The following is an 18189-nucleotide window of genomic DNA, read 5'->3' on the forward strand; positions in this document are numbered from 1 at the left end:
GAATAAAAAATGTAAAATATAAATTATGCTTTAAACTATGAAGAATGAAAATGGTTATATCAATAAATAACTCTACATCACTGCTAGCTTTCACGCCAATACTGAAAATATCAGCCTAATGTATCAAAAATATTAGCTCTTGGGCCAGGGATTTAGCTTAGTGGTGCCATGCCTGCCTCGAAAGTGCAAGGTCTTGAGTTGCATCTCCAGTACCACAAGAAAAAAAAAAATTAGCTCTTTGTATACTAAAAGGCAGATGGATTGGGAGTCCACTGCTCTCTAGTTGGAGACTTCTCTGGAACAGTTTGTCTTGAGGTATAATCATAGGCCAAGAGAAAGGCAGTAGGGAAAAGGATGAAAACACAAGGCAAACAATTCAAAACCTTTTCATCTTTTTTATTTTAAATTACAAAGGATGTTGCATACACAGATGAATCTGTATCTGACTAGAAGTGCTGAGGGGCTGGAAGGTGACAGAAAACAAAGGCAATCTTTGCATTGCCTTTTCTTCTGAAATGAAAACTGCACAACTATTAACCAACATTGAATAGGATAATTTTAAACAGCTCATGCATCAACAAGATAAAATTCTTTCTGGACAAAAGACAAGACTGAATCCAATAAAAAGTGCCATAGCTCCAGTTTGGAGGGAGGAAAAAGAAACAAAACCACAGAATATTTATGATAGCATTACAAACAGGATCCTAAGCAACTATGCAAAAGAGGTTGCCACACTGTAGAAACAAATACTTCAAATTCTTGCCCTTCTGTTCTTCTGTTACTTCTGTGCTGGCAGCCCCAGTGTCAGTGTTAACCACAAATGCTAAGCTACAGGACAAACCGCAGAGAAAGAAGGTAAAAAAGCAGGTAATGGAATACAATGTCATAAAAATGTGGTGGAAAGGCAGATACAGTACACACATACACATTTATGTTATTTGGTTCTGAAAAAAACAAAGGGTGAAGGGCAAGACACAGTAATCAGTCTTGCTTCCATCCACCCAAAATTGAGTTAACTACACCATTGTGTTTACATTGTTATGAAAGAGGCAAACCTAGTTCACCTGAACTTGGCACACTGAAATACCCAACTCTGATGTTCTTCACTTGTCACCAAACCTTCAATTCCAAAATACTATTTGGAAGTGGCTATAAGGTTCTATTTCCTTACTGCCACCTCCAAATCTTTCTTTTCTAAACAAAAATGGCAATTTGGCATAGTTCAGTTCCTAGGTGTCATTTCTATAATTTCAATCAGTTTACTAAGCAGGAGGACTATGCTTCAACACATAATCCCACTTGCCTATGGAAATGTATAACTTTCAGTAGTACACTGTCATTACCTTTCCCCAACATGCTTATTCCTTAAAACGAAACAACCATTCCTACAGTTGACATTCACTGTTACATCCCAATGTGTTTGAAATATTAAAAAACATGGAGTCATCTTCTCATAATGCCCTTATTAAGATTACAAAGATTACAAAAGAATCCACAAGTATTACGGCACTGTGTGAGACTTATTTGTCATGATCCAAGGGAAGAACAAGACTGCAGTTCTGTGCAAAGGTGTGGAAATGGCCTCAGTTCCATGGGAAGTGGTATTCCACAATAGACTTCACTAGAAGAATAATTGAAACCTTTTATTTTAACACTGAAAGCGTAATTCAATGCATTCTCAAAATTCAAGTTTCAAGATTTGGAGAGATGCTAACATTCTGTTACATAATTAACTAGAACATACTTGAACAGAATTTTAGGAAGACTATATAAAGGAGGGAACATAAGTTTTTATTAATTCCTGTTGAAGGCAACTTGAATTCATTTCTTAAAAAGTTAACTAAATCTTAGCAACTGAATTTTAAATGTGTGGAATAAAGAAAAGCACATCCATTCTTGACATTTTGGTGAATAAACTAACAGCTTTATTAATGAAGGCAAACATCAGATAATTGTATGAATATTATATATAAAAAAGAAATCCAAACTAACAGCATCGTATTTCAAAAGTATTGTACTTCTGTTTCTTTTAAAGAGACTTGTCATCTGTTGTATAAAACAAACAAAATGGGTACTCTTCTCTCTAAAAAGTTCTGGGAAATGAAATAAGTCAATTTCAAGCAGATTAACTGAACACATCTTTCTCGAAATGCAGACTTGCTAGAAAGCAAATAAAGTCAAGCATTAGAAAGAAGATATATGACAAATTCATGAAAGTGAAAGGGATGCATGTAGTGAAATTACTGCTAATCTTTTCCCCCTCATATTCAAAGACCATTCAAAACTGGTCTTTCATACAAATACAAAATAACTATAAGGAGAGGGAATATGAAACCATACCCATCTGAAATCCTTCATGATGCTTTTGTAACAGCTCTGATTCTCTTACCAAAAAGATCAGTTAAACATTTAGGAAATGGAAGGGAATGACGACATTTAGTTTTAAATGTACAAGTAAGGCACAATATAAAGCCACATCATAATCTGTCATGAAGGATATAGAAAAGGACAGGAATCATACATGGTAGAGTAGAACAAGCAACCATATTGACTGAAAAAAGTGTGGCACCCAATTCAAAATTCAGACAAGATCTTAACAAGAGCAATTAGACAGCATGCTTTCACAGGGAGACAAACTCTATAAAGAATCCAGTGTATCTCAAACTAGGAAGAAAGTATTTTTTTTTCCTCTTAAAATCATAGCTGTAGTTGAGTCAAAGTTTGTCATTGCTTTTGGAACAACAGGTTTATTTGAGGTGAATTCACAATGCCTTCACTTAAGATTCTGGACTTCATTATAATGAGCTATCTGTATACCATGTATGAACACAGAAAACTTTAGAAAGCTTTTCTCTAATGATCTTCACCCAAAAATACATGCCACAATTTTCAAAAACAGAACATGTACAACTGTTGGGGTTTGTAGATTACCTTATAAGATTGTTTGTGTGATACACTAAACGTATATATTTTAATGACAATAGAGGAAGCAGATTATTACTGGCATTAAAGTACAACCATTTCTAGACGGTTTTAAATGCCACAGAGTCCCCTGGTTAAAATGTAAAGCTGCACAGCTTGCCTATGTCATCTTTGTGATAAAGTTAAAACAGCAAGAGGATTTAACTTTCACTCTACATTTTACTGCCAGGTTTTTATTTAGATCAAGTATCGCTGCAGCATTCTGACCAGCCCAGATTTAGCAGCAAATGGCAGGAATCATATAAAATGCATTTTTTTTAACAAAGTGCTGTTCTAAGATATACATATATATATATAAATAGGTACAAAATAAAGTGTCAACATTAAAAAGCTCAACTATTTAAAAGCTTTTAACTATTTAACTTAAGTAGTACATATAAAACACTGAAATGCAAGGATATGGAATCTACTAAACAGAGATTCAGTCTTTTTTTGAAATGCAAGACCAAAAAAATCAAATTCTGGTTTGCAGACAGGAAAAAAGTATCAAAAACCAGAATTCCTAACAGGGCAGCTAGAAAGGGGCAATCTTATAAACCTTACCAGCTAAATCTCTATCACAAAGCAATTTTCACCTGACTGCAAAACTGCCATATTTCAGAACACTTCAATTTACCATACAATGTCAAGACTTCATATACATCCAAGTTGCAAACCTGTGCTTTGCCTTCTCCCACCTAAAAAGGAAAAACTTGAAATGATGAACTTGCATTCTATTAACATTAGATTTGAGCTTATCATCTGCTAGCATGAATGTACTAATCAGGTACATTTCCACCAAACACATAGGAAAATCTTGTGCATCACAGGTCAGTGAAGGTGTTAAGACAATCCTTTTAAGTTTCTGATGTTTCATGATGTCAAACAAGCAAATAAGCAACAATGCTGGGTTGTTATGTGTGTTCTGGAATCAAACATTCAAGTGCTACAGCTTCGTATGCTGTAGCTTAAAGGGAAGAGGAAGAAAGTAAAGGAAACATACTATATAGACAAAGTATAATTATAGAATAAATTTTACAGTGGGTAATGAGAAAGTTATTTTCCCAGCAGCTATATCTGAAATTTTTGGTTTGTTTTTGGTTTTTGCTAGATACATTTGTTTTTTCTTGAGTTTTCTGAGAGTTTAAAACACAAGATTTGAGAATAAAACAGAGTGGAAAGATCTGTGGGGAAGGTTTATAATGCTGCCTTGACATAAGAAATTTCTTATCAAGAGGTAAAGCTTGAACAGTTTAAACACTGACTAATGAAGCTGTTTTATGTAAGCAAAAAAGAGCACCTAAAAACTAAATGTGTTAATGTTTCTCAATTCTAGAAACTATAGAAGAATAAAGTCACATGTAAGTTTAAAGAAGCTAGTTCGAAAATACCTGTACAAAAATATAAAAAATCTATAAATTTTTTTTTGTTTTCAGCTGTGTTGATCTTCGAAAATATTACATGCACAATAATACATCAATTGGAAAAGTGGCAATTAAAGAATTAGATATTTTAGCTTTTCTCTTTTTTTACAATATATATATATAATACAATAAAAATAATCTGTATTTTGGTTGTTTGGTGGAAGTATACTACAGTAAGCTAAATAAAACTTTTAATTTTCAAAGTCAAAAATTATTTTATCAATAGCTTACTAAAATGAAATATATTAAAATTTCCTACAATAAGTGCAGAAATAAAAGACTTAACAGACATCTAAATGGCCACCAGCTTATCTACTATGGAAGCGAACTAGAGGAACAGCAAAATAATATTTGTATGTATGGATGCTCCTTCTGTAGATAATTGGACCCAAACAGAAATAAAATTCACAGTTCAGTAAGATCCCTAACCCTGACCTTTTAATTTTTTCTTTTTTTCATACATTCATACAGTATCATGTAAGCTGTGCAAAACTTTACTTAGACTGGCAGTTTGCCATATCAGTTGCATTTGTCTTTGGTACAAAAAATAAAACAATCACAATAATGTGCAAGTATTTGTCTTCTTCCGGTCAAGTACCGAAATATGAGTTTTCTAGAGCCATCTTTTTTTTTGTTTGTTTTTTGTTTTGTTTTTTATACAATACACAGACTCTGTGGCATATATCTACATTTCAACATAGTCCTATATACATTCAAAAATTTGAAAAAGAGTTGGAAAAAAAAACATTTAAACCCCGTAATTTTCCATCTATATATCTTGTTTTTCCTTATTAGGGTTTTCATCATACAAAATATTACCAGTTTTATAGATTCCCCAAAATACAAGGCACAAAGAATATGCTTTTTTTTCTTACTTGCACAGACATTTATATATATATATATATATATATATATATATATAAAAAAATAATATATTTATATATATCATATTAAGCTCTGAAAATGAATATCTAACATGGCATACAGGCCTGTTGAGTGTGCCATGTACAAGTGAGATTAATGGTTGTGGAAAATTAGAACAAAAAGCAGTAATTCTAAAAACAATCTAAATTGTTTTTAAAAAAATGCTTCCTCAATATTTTTGTGTGGTTCAGAGCATAAACCTGCCGTGATACTGGCATTAACTAATATATTCACTCCTCCAAAATGTTTCCAATAACATATTTGTGCAATCTGTACCTAAACATTTACTTAATGTATGAATTTGAATTCTAATGCCAGCAGCAGATTTAACCACGGTTTATGCTCTGAAAATGCAATAATCAAGTAGTTTGGATCATGCTTCACTTACACTATAAGTTCTTAAAACAATGTAACCTAATTGTAAATGTTTACATAATGCTAACTGACATGCAAAACAGAATGAAAATTTACAATGGGGAACGTGACGAAAGACATTTCTGACCAGTGGACCAATGAAGCTGATTACACATTACACTTTCGATGTTGGTATCCTTAGTCCTACAAGGCCTCCAGTGGGATTGCCTTCTGCAGTCTTCTCTAACACTTGGTTAACAAATTCTGAAGTTTGCCCAGCAACTGGGAGACCTGAAGGGAATAAAAGGCACACTTAAGACACAGAAATGGAGATCGTTTAAGAGGGAAGGAAAGGAATACAAAATATTTAAGGGTTAGGTGTGGCCCTCAGCTCAATATGTGTCCAAAAGAGTGCTCTGTTTCTTGCTACTGCAGCCCAGAAAATCATTCTGCCCCATCAGATTCATGTCTACAATTTTAAAATAAGAGGAGTCAAATCAAACCAAGATAAACATAAAAGATGTTAATCAACATTTAAAATGGGATAGATGACAAGTAATAAACCCATAGCTAGAGGTACCACTTTCTAAGGCTACAAATTGTTTTTCCCTGTTCTCTCAGCCAGTCTCCTCCAACTGCTTTAACCTCACATGTTCCATGGGAGACAGGGGGCTGGTTCACCCACATAGCTGAAACTACATATTCAAAGGACATATTTAGTCAATTTTTAAAATTATTGAATACAATTTATGTTCCTTGTTCATTTTGAAGAAAAATGAGTAAGAAAAGGTAGAAGAGGGAGAAAAGGTAGGAGGAGCATAAGTATGATGATTTTTTCTTTTTTAAAAATATGGTGGGCCTGGGATTTAGCTCAGTGGTTCCGCTGCCTGCCTTGAAAGTGCAAGGTCCAGAGTTCAATCCCCGGTACCAAAAAAGAAGAAAAAAAAATATGGTGATTTTCTCATCTTCCTCATCTTCTACAGAAAGCCCAAAAGTAGTCAATAAATCAAATAAAGATATAGGTTTACAGCCGGATGTAGTGGTGCACATCTGTAACCCCACGCTCAGGAGGCAGAGGCAGAGGATCACAGTGAGTCTGAGGCAGCCTGGAATATATAGGGGGACCCTGTCTCAAAAAACAAAAACATATACATGTTTATTTTTTTTTAAAGTGTTAAGAAAAAAAGAATGTACAAATAGAAATACATTCACTTAGTCACTGCTCATAGAATGAAATAAAGATGCTATAAAAAATACTGATACTACCTTAACCATATGGTCAATGGGACAAACTGATATTATGTCCCTATTGACTAACAGAATAAAGAAGATATATTAAGAATTCTTCCTAAAAATTTTAATTGCATCTTGTCATGAGGAAATAAGATAAATCCAATGGTGGAACATTTTGGAAGATCACCTGGGTTTTTTTTTTTTTTTTGGTACCAGGGATCAAACTCAGGACCTTGTACTTTTGAGGCAGGCGGCAGAACCACTGAGCTAAATCCCCGTGCCCCCCACCCCCACCCCTTTTTTGAGACAGGATCTCTCTATGTAATTTAGGCTGGCCTTGAACTCACTATGTAGTCCAGGCTGGCCATGATCTCATGCCAGTTCTCCTGCTTCAGCCTCCTGAGTGCTGGAATTACAAGCATGCACCACCCATGCCTGACCACCTGGATTTTTAATTAAGGGGAAAACAAAAACCCAAAAACTGATGTAGACGAAAGGAGACAAAAGAGAGACAATTAAATGCAATGCTTGATCCTGAAGTGGATCATAAATAAGAAAGTTATAAAAGTCATTACTGATACAACTGGGGAAATGTAGACTCCGGAGTATATATAGTATTTTACCAATGTTCAAATACTTAGATATAATACCAATCTTGTGAATGAAGAGAATGTCTTTGTTTTCAAAAGATATGAGCTAGGGCCGGGGATTTAGCTCAGTGGTTCTGGCGCCTGCTTTGCAAGCGGCAAGGTCCCGAGTTCAATCCCCGGTACCAAAAAAAAAAAAAAAAAAAAAAAAAAAAAGATATGAGCTAAAATAGCTAGGAATAAAGAATTATGTCTACAAGTCACCTTCAAATATTCCCCCACCAAATACACATGTAGACAAAAACAAAAAACAAACACAGCAAAATATTAACAACTGGCTCATTTGGAACCAGAAGAGACCTAGAATAATAGCAAAGGCAATTAATTCTGAGCAACAAAGGCAAGGCAGGGGGCATCACAATCCCTGACTTGAAATTATACTATAAAGTTACTGTGATAAAAACAGCATGGTACTGGCTAAAAAACAGGACCTAAGGATCAATGCAACAGATTAGAAGATGCAGAAATGACTCTAGACATACTCAGCCATCTTATCTTTGAAAAAGGAGCCAAACACCTTCTCTGGAATACAGATAGCCTCTTTAATAAATGGTGCTGGAAAAACTGGCTTTCTACATGCTGAAGACTGAAACTAGACCCATGTCTTTTGTCAGGCACTAAATTAAAATCGAAATGGATCAAAGATCTAAAGATTAAAACAGAAACACTGGTCTGCTGGAAGACATTGGTGTAGACAAAGACTTTATGAACAAAACCCCAATAGCACAGGAAATATCACAAAATATCAACAACTGGGATCTCATCTTATTAAAAAGCTTTGGGGCTGGGGATTTAGCTCAGTGGTTCCACCACCTGCCTCTCAAGCTCAAAGTCCTGAGTTTGATCCCCAGTACCAAAGTAAATAAATTTTAAAAATAAAAATAAAAAGCTTTTGCATAACAAGAGAAACTGCCAAGAGAGTGGAGAGACAACCCACAATGTGGGAAAAAAAATTTTGCCAGCTATTCCTCAAAGGACTACTATGTAGAATATATAAAGAACTAAAAAAAAAAAAAAAATCAGACCCCACCCCCAAATTTAAAGACCCAATCCAAAAATGGGCATCTGAAATGAATAGACACTTCTCAGATGCAGTAGAAATAGCAAATAAATATATGAAAAAAAGTTTAACATCACTGGTCATTTGAGACACGTAAATTAAAACAATGCTGAGATTCCACCTCACTCCAGAAAGAATGACTACTACCAAGAAATCAACCACTAACAAACGCTGCAGGGGGTACAGGGGAGAAAAGGAATGCTTCTCCACTGTTGGTGGGTGTGTAGACTGGCAACCACTGTGGAAATCAGTGTGGAGATTCCTCAAAAAACTAAAACTAGAGGTTCCATTTGACCTAACTATTCCCCCTCTTGCTATCTTCTGAAACAATTAAAAGAATCATACCAGAGAGTACCGAGGTGAGCCACGTGGGCGCCAGCCCCCTTACCCCCACTGTGCCAAGCCATTACCTAGATCCACACTGCAGAGTTGCAGGGGTCATAAAGGACATTGCTCTGAGCTTAAGAAGATAGAGTAGAAGTGAACAAAAAGAGGGCTTCTCTGAGGCCCCTTGATGAAAATAAAAGCCCACCAGAAAAGTGAAGAAAATCTTTGCAATAAAGGCACACCAGACCACCTTAGTTGGGGTAGCAGAGATGTGGACCAGAGCAGTACAGCTGCAAGCAGATCCCAGCCAGGGCTCCACCCCGACCCCAGAGGCTGGGTCACACCAGTCCAAGCCAAGCGCCTGCCTGGAAAAGAGCTGCACAGGTGCACAAGCAACAGCCAGAGGTTTGCCCCAATACCATCAGTAAGTGCGCGAGACCCTAGCCAAAAGCTTGGTTACACAACAGGAACTGGGGTGCATAGCCCTCAGCGAAAGACCCTCCCAAACAGCTACATAGGGGTTCTAGCCAGCGACACACCTAGATATCATCCCAAGTGTGCACAGGCCCCAGCCAGAAGCCTACCCAGACAACAGGTCAGCTCAGGGATCCAGAAGGCCACCTTTCTGAACCCAGGAATTAGTATACTGGTGAGCAATAGAGAAGAGGCAGCTCTGTGGTTTGCTGAAAATTGAAGATCACTGGGTGAGCAAAAAGTTGCCTCAACAAAGGCACAGCAAGCTGCATCTGCTGAAATGAGAAGACATGTAAACAAGCCTCAAAACCAGACTTCCAGATCACCTAAGACAACCCCAAAGGGAAACAAGATGGAACAATCTGATACTCAACCACCTGGACTCCCTGAACTGGCACAAGAGGATCTGGAAAAAATGAAATAAAAAATAATTTCTCAGATAACAGCAGAGATTGTGCCCATAGTGCAAGACATGATTAATAAATCTAGAGTGGACACAGATAAAAAAATAGAGAAGGGCCAAGGATTTGGCTCAGTGGTTCTGCTACCTGCCTTGCAAGTGCAAGGACCTGAGTTTGATCCCTGGTATGACAAAGAAAAAAAAATAGAGGAGCTGAGGAACATGATGGAATCCCAACACAGGAAACAAATGGAATCCATAAAACAGATGTAAACAGATTTCCAGAAGACTGAAAACTCCACTGAAAGTTTATGCAGAATGAGCCAATGTGAGGACAGAATTTCAGATACAGAAGATAAGATTGTGATTAGTGACCAGGAAAAGAAAAATTTCTTTAAAATAGTAAGGGACCATGAGAAATCAGTCCAGCAGCTGCTAGACAATGCAAAGAAGAATAACATAAGACTGATGGGAGTCAATGAAGAAACAGGAGAGAGTGCAGACAACATAAAAAAACTGTTCACAGAAATGATGGCAGAAAACTTCCCAAGCAGGGGAAAAGAACTTGACATACAGTCCCGAGCCTTTATTGGGGGGGGGGGCAGGTACTGGGGATCAGACTCAGGACTTTGCGCTTGAGAGGCAGGCAGCAGGACCATTGAGCTAAATCTCCAGCCCCGAACTTGACATACAGATAAGGGAGGCATACAGAACTCCAACTAGCCATGACCAAAAGAAATCTACACATAGGTATATAATAGTTAAGATTCCAGAAACCCAACAGAAGAACAAAATTCTACAAGCAGTTAGAGAAAAGAAACAAATCACATACAAAGGAAAGTCCATCAGAATCACAGCAGACTTCTCAACACAAAGCCTCAGGGCAAGAGCTTGGAGAGATGTATTTCAAGCCCTAAAGGAAAACAGCCTCCAACCCAGATTGATGTACCCTGCAAAACTATCTTTCAAAATTGATGGAGAAATAAGATACTTTCATGACAAAGAGCACCAGAAGAACTTCATGAATACCAAACCAGCACTCCAAAAAATTTTAGACAATATCCTAAGAAAAGACAAGAAGGATCACAACCCCAGAAGTCCAGCAGAATGAATCCATCGGGCATGACATGAAATTAAATGCAAACGGAGAAAATACAAAAAAAGAAAAAGTCATGACAATGATAAGTCAATACATATCAGTTATAACTATCAATGTTAATGATCCAAATTCACCAATCAAAAAAAATAGACTGGCAGAATTGGTCAAGAAGCATGATCCAACAATATGCTGCATACAAGAAACACACTTAATTTAAGAAGAAACTCAAAGACCGAAAGTTAAAGGGTGGAAAACAATACTCCATGTGACAGGAACCTGAAAAAAAGCAGGAATAGTTATCCTCTTTGCAGATCAAATGGATTTCAAAATCTGAAACACTTCTGGTCCCAAGAATTTCAGATAATGGACAACCTGTATGTACAAATCTATTGTGAACATGTGTTTTCATTTCTCTTAAGTGAAAACTTAAGAGCTGTTGGTTCTTAACAGTAATACTAGAAATTTCTGTATTGTTTTCCAAAATATTTTATCATTTTACATTCACATTAGCAGTATTAAACTTCTAACCAGTTCACACCTAAGCTGACATTTCTTCTTTTAAAACCTTTAATCTCCCTGAGTGTATAATACAATCTTGTTATTGTACTGATTAGTATTTTTCTGATTCTAGTGTTACACATCTTTCCATGTGCTGTACTAGCTATTTATCATCTTCTTGTGTCTATTCTTTAACTGGGTTGTCTGTTAATGAGCTGCGAGAGTTCTTTATATATTCTGGTCACAGGCTATATGTATTATAAATATGTTCTGGTTAAGGACTACTTCTCATTTTCTTAACGATGTCTTTTAAAGTTCTAAATTTTGATGGAATCTCATTTATCAATTTTTTTCTTTTATATATCATGTTTTTTGTATCCTAGGAAATTCTTGTCTACCCTAAATTCATGAACATTTTCCTTTATAATTTCTTCTTAAAGTTTCATAGTTTCAATCTTTCATGTTTAGGTTCATAGATCCTTTCAAGTTATTTTTATGTATGGAAATAAAGGGCTGAGGTTAATCTTTTACATATGGATGCCAGGTGTTCTAGTGCCATTTGTTGAAAACATTATCTTTTCCTCTGCCCTTGAGTTTATGTTCTATAAAATGTTAATGTTAAATAATCTTTCACAAATCAGTGAACCATATATATGTGGTTCTATTTCTAGATTCTCTATTATTCCATTGATCTGTATCTTTCCTTATGCCAACATTGCCTTGATTACTGTAGCTTTAGAAGAAGTCTTAAAACTAGGTAATAAATGTCTTCCAACACTGTTATTTTTTTTCTTTTTACTTTTCCAGGTCTTTTCTACTCCTACATAACTTTTAAATGTTTGTTTTTTTTGGTACCGGGGATCGAACTCAGGACCTTCTGCTTGCGAGGCAGGCGACGGAACCACTGAGCTAAATCCCCGGCCCCATAACTTTTAAATTTCAATATCCAATTCTTCATTTATAGCAAGTATACATGGATCTGAATTTTTATATATACCTTGCATTTTCTAATCCTGTTAAATTCAAATACAAGTTCTACGGGCTCCTACAGATTTCTTAGTATTTTCTCTGTAGATGATCATTTCATCTACATATAAAGATTTTACTTCTACCTTGTCAATCCTATGCTAATTATTTTTATTGCCAGACTATTTTGGTTTGGGCCTATGTTTCAAAGTTTAATGGACAGATGAAGAGTAAGCATATCTGCCCTTGTTCCTCACTTTAGGGAGAAAGCATTGTATCTTTTCCATTCATATAAGGTGTTTTTGCTGGAAGTATGGAGTACATATCTTTTATCTGTTGAGAAGGTTCTGTATTACTTCTAGTCTCCTGATAGCTTTTACCATGAACAGTTGTAGAATTTAGTCCAATACTTTTTCTGCAACTACTGACAGGATATGGCTTTTTCCTTTCCTTTGTTAAAAATGATGATTTATGGGGGTGGATCTTCCAATGCTGAACCAACACTGCCATCCCTATATTAAAACCACTTACTACATACTGCCAGATCTGACTTTTAATAGTTTGTTTCGTTAAACAAATTTTTATTAATGTTCATACTTTTCTATTATCTTTAGCCAGTTTTAGTATTAGCACAATGTTGATTTCCTAAAGACGTGTTCCTTCTTTTCTGCTTTAAATGTTTGATATAATTTATCAGTTAAGATGTATATGATCCTGTTGTTGTCATATAGGTAGGTTTTCAAGCTAGGAATATACTTTAATAGGTACTATTCAAATTTTATATTTCTTCCAGAGTCAGTTTCATTAATTTGTCTTCCAAGGTACTTCATAGAAGTTGTCAAATTTATTTCAAAAAAGATTTCTGTAATATGCTTTCTATATCCTTTTAAATTCTGTAAAATCTGTGGTAATGTCCTCTAAATCTTGATATTGTAATTTTAAAAAATGTATAACTGATACTGTGTAATAGGAAAAAAGGTCTAAAGGAGTAGGGGAAGTGGGAGGGGTAGGGGAAAGGAAAGAAGGGAAAAGAAAAAATATGAAAAAAGGAAAACAATGGAAACAAAGTCTTTGTAAATAGGGAAGGGTGGAGGGGGTGAAGGGAGGGCAGGGGAAGGGGAAAAAAATAAGAACCAAGATACGTCATGTAAAGGTACAAGATCCCAATGGCATTTTATACCTAAAATGTACCAATAAACTTAATGGAAAAATAAAAAGCATCATACCACAGCGATACATGCACACTCATGTTTATAGCGGCACAATTTATAATAGCTATATCTTGGAAACAGCCCAAATGCCCATCAACCAAAGAAAATGTGGGTTTTTTATACAATGGAGTACTACTCTGCCAAAAGAAGGATGAGCTTGAGACATTTATAGCTAAAGTGGATACACTTGGAGACCATTCTCTTAAGTGACATAAATTGGACACACATGTTTAAACACTGCATTGTTTCTCTGGTGTGAGAAACCGAAAGTGTAAATAAGGACTAAAATATATAATAAGATATGAGAAAATGGGAAGAAGATGTTCAAATAGGAAGGGGAACTGGGGGGCACATGAAAAAAGTAAAAATAGAAGGAAAAAGGGGAAGGGGCAGGGTATATCATGTACAGATACAAACTCCTATGATAAGTGTTATCATTGTGTATATCTAAAATGTACCAATAAATGTTTTGCTTAAAAAAAACTCACTAACAACTGGTAAACCAAGTTGAACAAATGTTCACTATACTATTTCTACTTTTCTGTAGGACTGAAATCTTACATGGCAAGTTGAGAGAAAACATTAAGTATACATTTTAAATTATATTTAAAATGCAACCCACAAGACAAAAACACAAAGTTGCAAATTATCAGAGGACACATACAAAAGTGAAACCTTAATAAGGGATTATACAGTGAACAATTAACAAAGGCAAAAAAGGTCATATAAACAAATCAGATCTTTTGATGACAAAAATAAAACTAAACACCTCCTGTCACTCTCAGAATGATTAACAAAATCCTACTACTTTATATAAAAACCTAAGAATGTATTTTGTGGTATGTGTAGCTCAGTGTGAAGTCCCTGGGTTCAATCTCTAGTACACACAAACAAAACAAAACAAAACAAAACTAAAACAAAAGAAACCTAAAAAGTAAAATTCCTACCTTCTAAGAAATTTTAAATCTCTCTTTAAAAATTCTTGGGTCAAAAAGAAAATTTTTTTAAAAAATGGAAACAAAGCTTTTGTAAATAAGGAGGGGAAGAAGGCCTGAAGGGAGGGGAGAGGAGTGGGGTAAAAAGAATCAAGATATATCACTTACGGGTAACAAATACTCTATGATGAATGTTAGCATTATGTACATCTAAAATGTACCAATAAAGGTAATTTTAAAAAGTAAATCAAAGATAAAAGTTCAAAATCCTTAGGAAATAATGAAAAAATGACACATTAAATTTATAAGAAATAACTTCAGTAGTTCTCAGAAGAAATTTTCAAGGATTTTTTGTTTATATTAATGACCCAAAAAAAGAATAAAGAAAATTTAATTAAGAATCTAGTAACTCAAGAAATTAGAAGAGCTGGTAAATTCAAGAACTGATTCTTTGGAGTAAGTAGAAAAACCTACAACCAATCTAGTCAAGAAATAAGGAATAGAGCCGGGGATTTAGCTCAGCGGTTTTGCTGCCTACTGCACAAGCACAAGGACCCAAGTTTGATCCCCGGTACAAAAAAAAAAAAAAAAGAAGCTCGGCATGGTGGCACATGCTTGTAATCATAGTTACTCCTGAGGTTGAGGCAGAATTGCAAGTTTGAGGCCAAGCTGGCAATTTAGTGAGATCCTGTTTCAAAAAATAAAAAGGGCTGTGTAAGGAGCCAGGTGTGGTAGTGCATGTCTGTAATACCAGCACTAGAGAGCCTCAGGCAGGAGGATTGCCACGAGTTTAAGGCCAGACTGAACTACACAGCCAGATCTTGTCTAAAAAGGGGGGTGGGGTGTGTGTGTGAGTAACTCAGTGGTGGAGCACTTGCCTAGCATGGGTGAAGAAGCTCTGGGTTCAGCCCCAGTACAGGACAAAACAAAGAAAGGAAGAAAGGAAGAGAGGGTGGGAGGGAGGAGAAAAGAAAAAATAAAGAACATAATAGATACAAATAAGGAATGAAAATGGAGCAACTAGCCATACAGGAGAAATGAAAAACTAAAGGGATAGGAACCCAGCCCTTCTACACAGGAGGGACAGGGTGCAATTCAACGATCTCCTGGACCTAGGATTCATTCTTTCCAATTCGCTGTCTTATCAACAGTCAGGGGCCGCCGTCGCCCACCACGTCCTCATCCTCCCAGTCGAGCGGCAGCCAGGACGCTCTCTATATGGGCCGGGTGTGACCCAGGCATGGCTCCCAGTGGCACTGGCGGTGGCTTCCTGTGCAGCTGGGAGTGGGCGCCCCCTCCCTTCACCCTGGCCGATATCAACTTGAGCCCGTCTGGCAGCTTCCTGGCTGAGCTACTGCAGCCCAAATTGGACCCGGTGTACTTTCTGCAGCAGCAGGAGCAGAAGGAGCAGCAGGAGCAGCAGCAGGAGCCGCCGATGGGCAGTTTTGCGCAGCAGGCGTCGCTGAGGACCTCCGGGAGAGGGTACGGCTTCAAAGGCGGCCCCCACGGTGGCACCCTACAGCGGCGGGCAGCGAGCCCCAGGGTCAAGCGGGAGGCGGTGCCCTACGCGCTAGGCTGGCCCGGGAGGCCCCCCTGGGCGCTGGGCAGCAGGTTCCGGCCTGGCCCGCACCACTTCGCCCTGGGGCTGCAGCTACGAGCAGGACTAGCCCGACCGGAGGTCCCGGAACTGCTGGGCTCCGGGGAACGTCACCCCACCCTGCCGCTGCCCCGGGGATTCCATCCCCATTCGGGACCGGCTACACACCCTTCCTGTCCGTCCCTGAGCTTCACTACCAAGAGCTCATGTCGCCCGGTTCCTGCCTGCCAGAGCCCAAGCCAAAGAGGGGAAGAAGGTCGTGCCCCCGGAAAACATCGACAGCCCACACTTGTGGTTACGCCAGCTGCGGCAAGACCTACACCAAGAGTTCCCATCTCAAGGCACACCTGTGGACCCACATCGAGGAGAAGCCGTACCGCTGCGACTGGGATAGCTGAGAGTGGAAGTTCACCCGCTCGGATGAACTGACCAGGTACTACCGCAAACACAAGGGGCACCGCCCCTTCCAGTGCCCGCAGCGCGATCGGGTCGGTCTTCTCCAGGTCGGACCACCTTGCCCTACAAATGAAGCGGCACTTTTAACCCCAGAGTGGACATGAGTCTCCCGCTCTGCCAGGCGAGAATTCAGAATTTTTTAAACCTTTCACGCTGTGCTCCCACGACTGGAGGAGCCCTGCTGGCAAGCACTGCAGTCATGGTCAAGTTCCCAGCAGGTCAGCTTGTAAGCAGATAATCAGGAGAAAGGACAAATCCAAAAGACAGAAAAATCAAAGAACAAATGGAGTCTGTGACCGGATCTTCTATCATTCCAGTTCTAAGTCCAACTTGAACATGCCCAGACTTACAAAACACCATCGGAGAGACTGGAAGTTGTGGCTATCAGGGTGTCTTTGAGTTGGGGGGGGGGGCCCGTATTTTATTTTTTGTGTTTTGAGACAGGGTCTCGCTATTAGTTCAGGCTGGGTTTGAACTCAACTTTGTAGCCCAAGCTGCCCTCAGTGATCCTCCTGCGTCGGCCTCCCCAAGTGCCGAGATTACATGTGTATGCTACCAACCCCAACTAATTTTTTTGTGGAGTTTGTATTTTGAATACTGAAGGTGAGAAATGTTTTAAATAAACCTATATAAAATAAAATATTTTAATAAAATAATATTTTATCTGAAAAAATTTAACCCATGTATCCTTGTCATGACTTTGCTATATAATACTTTCTCAGAAAGTGGGCTCATTGGCAACCCACTTTTGGGTCCCCTCCTGTCTCAGGAGCTATCTCTCTCAAGAAAGTTTCCTACTCTTAACTTCTAAAAAACCCCCAAAAACTAAAGACAAGATCAATTTTAATAAATTTGAAAATCTAGAAGAAGATAATTTTCTAGGAATATATTAAATGATCAAAACTGACTCCGGAAGAACCTGTAATCTAACAAACTGTTAGGATCAAAGAAAAATTTTCAAAGAGTTAATCACAAAAAACACATTAGGATAAATAGTTTCAAAGAATATTCTACCACACCTTTTGCATATTTTTAAATCTCCATTTTTCCATATAAAAACAAGCAAATGAGAAGGGGAACGTAGCTCAGTGCTAGAGCACTTACCTAACATGTTCAATGCCCAGAGTTCAATCTCCAGCAACACCAAAACAAACAAAAAATAGAACAACTAAATCCATGGATAACTGGCCCAAGTAGCACACACCTGTGTAGTTCCAACTAGTTGGGAGGCTGAAGCAAGAGAATTACTTAAGCCCAGGAGTTAGAAGACTGCTTGGGCAACAAAATAAGACTGTCTCTTAAAAATAAGAAAGCTAAGCGTGGTCTTCATGCCTATAATCCTGGCACTCCGGGAGGCTGAAGCAGGATGATTCCAAGTTTGAGCTCAACTTGGGCAATTTAGCAATTTAGCAAGTGCAAAGGTCCTGGGTTCAATCCCCAACACCATCATAAAACAAAACAAACAAAAACCAAAAACCAATCAAACTCCTGAAACACTGACAAATGACAAGCTATCTTCATGAACCTCAACATTTAAGAGAGAGGGAACAAATATCAAAGGCTATTAAGACTTGAATCAGGCCAGAGATTTAGCTCAGTGGTTCTGTCACCTGCCTTGCAAGC

At 37.6% G+C, this 18189-nt stretch overlaps 1 protein-coding gene across 3 annotated transcripts in view; it reads right to left on the reverse strand.

Annotated features, from left to right (window-relative positions):
- Positions 1–370: 370 nt before the first annotated feature.
- Positions 371–18189, reverse strand: part of Crebrf (CREB3 regulatory factor) — a 61421-nt gene continuing 43602 nt past the window's right edge. For all 3 annotated transcript variants that reach the window (XM_087194829.1, XM_004836371.4, XM_021239476.2), the window contains one exon: positions 371–5954. In XM_087194829.1, the coding sequence (XP_087050955.1) occupies positions 5839–5954 (116 nt within the window). In that variant the 3' untranslated portion in view covers positions 371–5838. The remainder of the gene's footprint in view (positions 5955–18189) is intronic.

Source organism: Heterocephalus glaber, unplaced genomic scaffold (genome assembly GCF_053883595.1).
Source record: "Heterocephalus glaber isolate CG9 unplaced genomic scaffold, H.glaber_assembly_v1.0 deba00001606, whole genome shotgun sequence".
Taxonomy (NCBI): Eukaryota; Metazoa; Chordata; class Mammalia; order Rodentia; family Bathyergidae; genus Heterocephalus; species Heterocephalus glaber.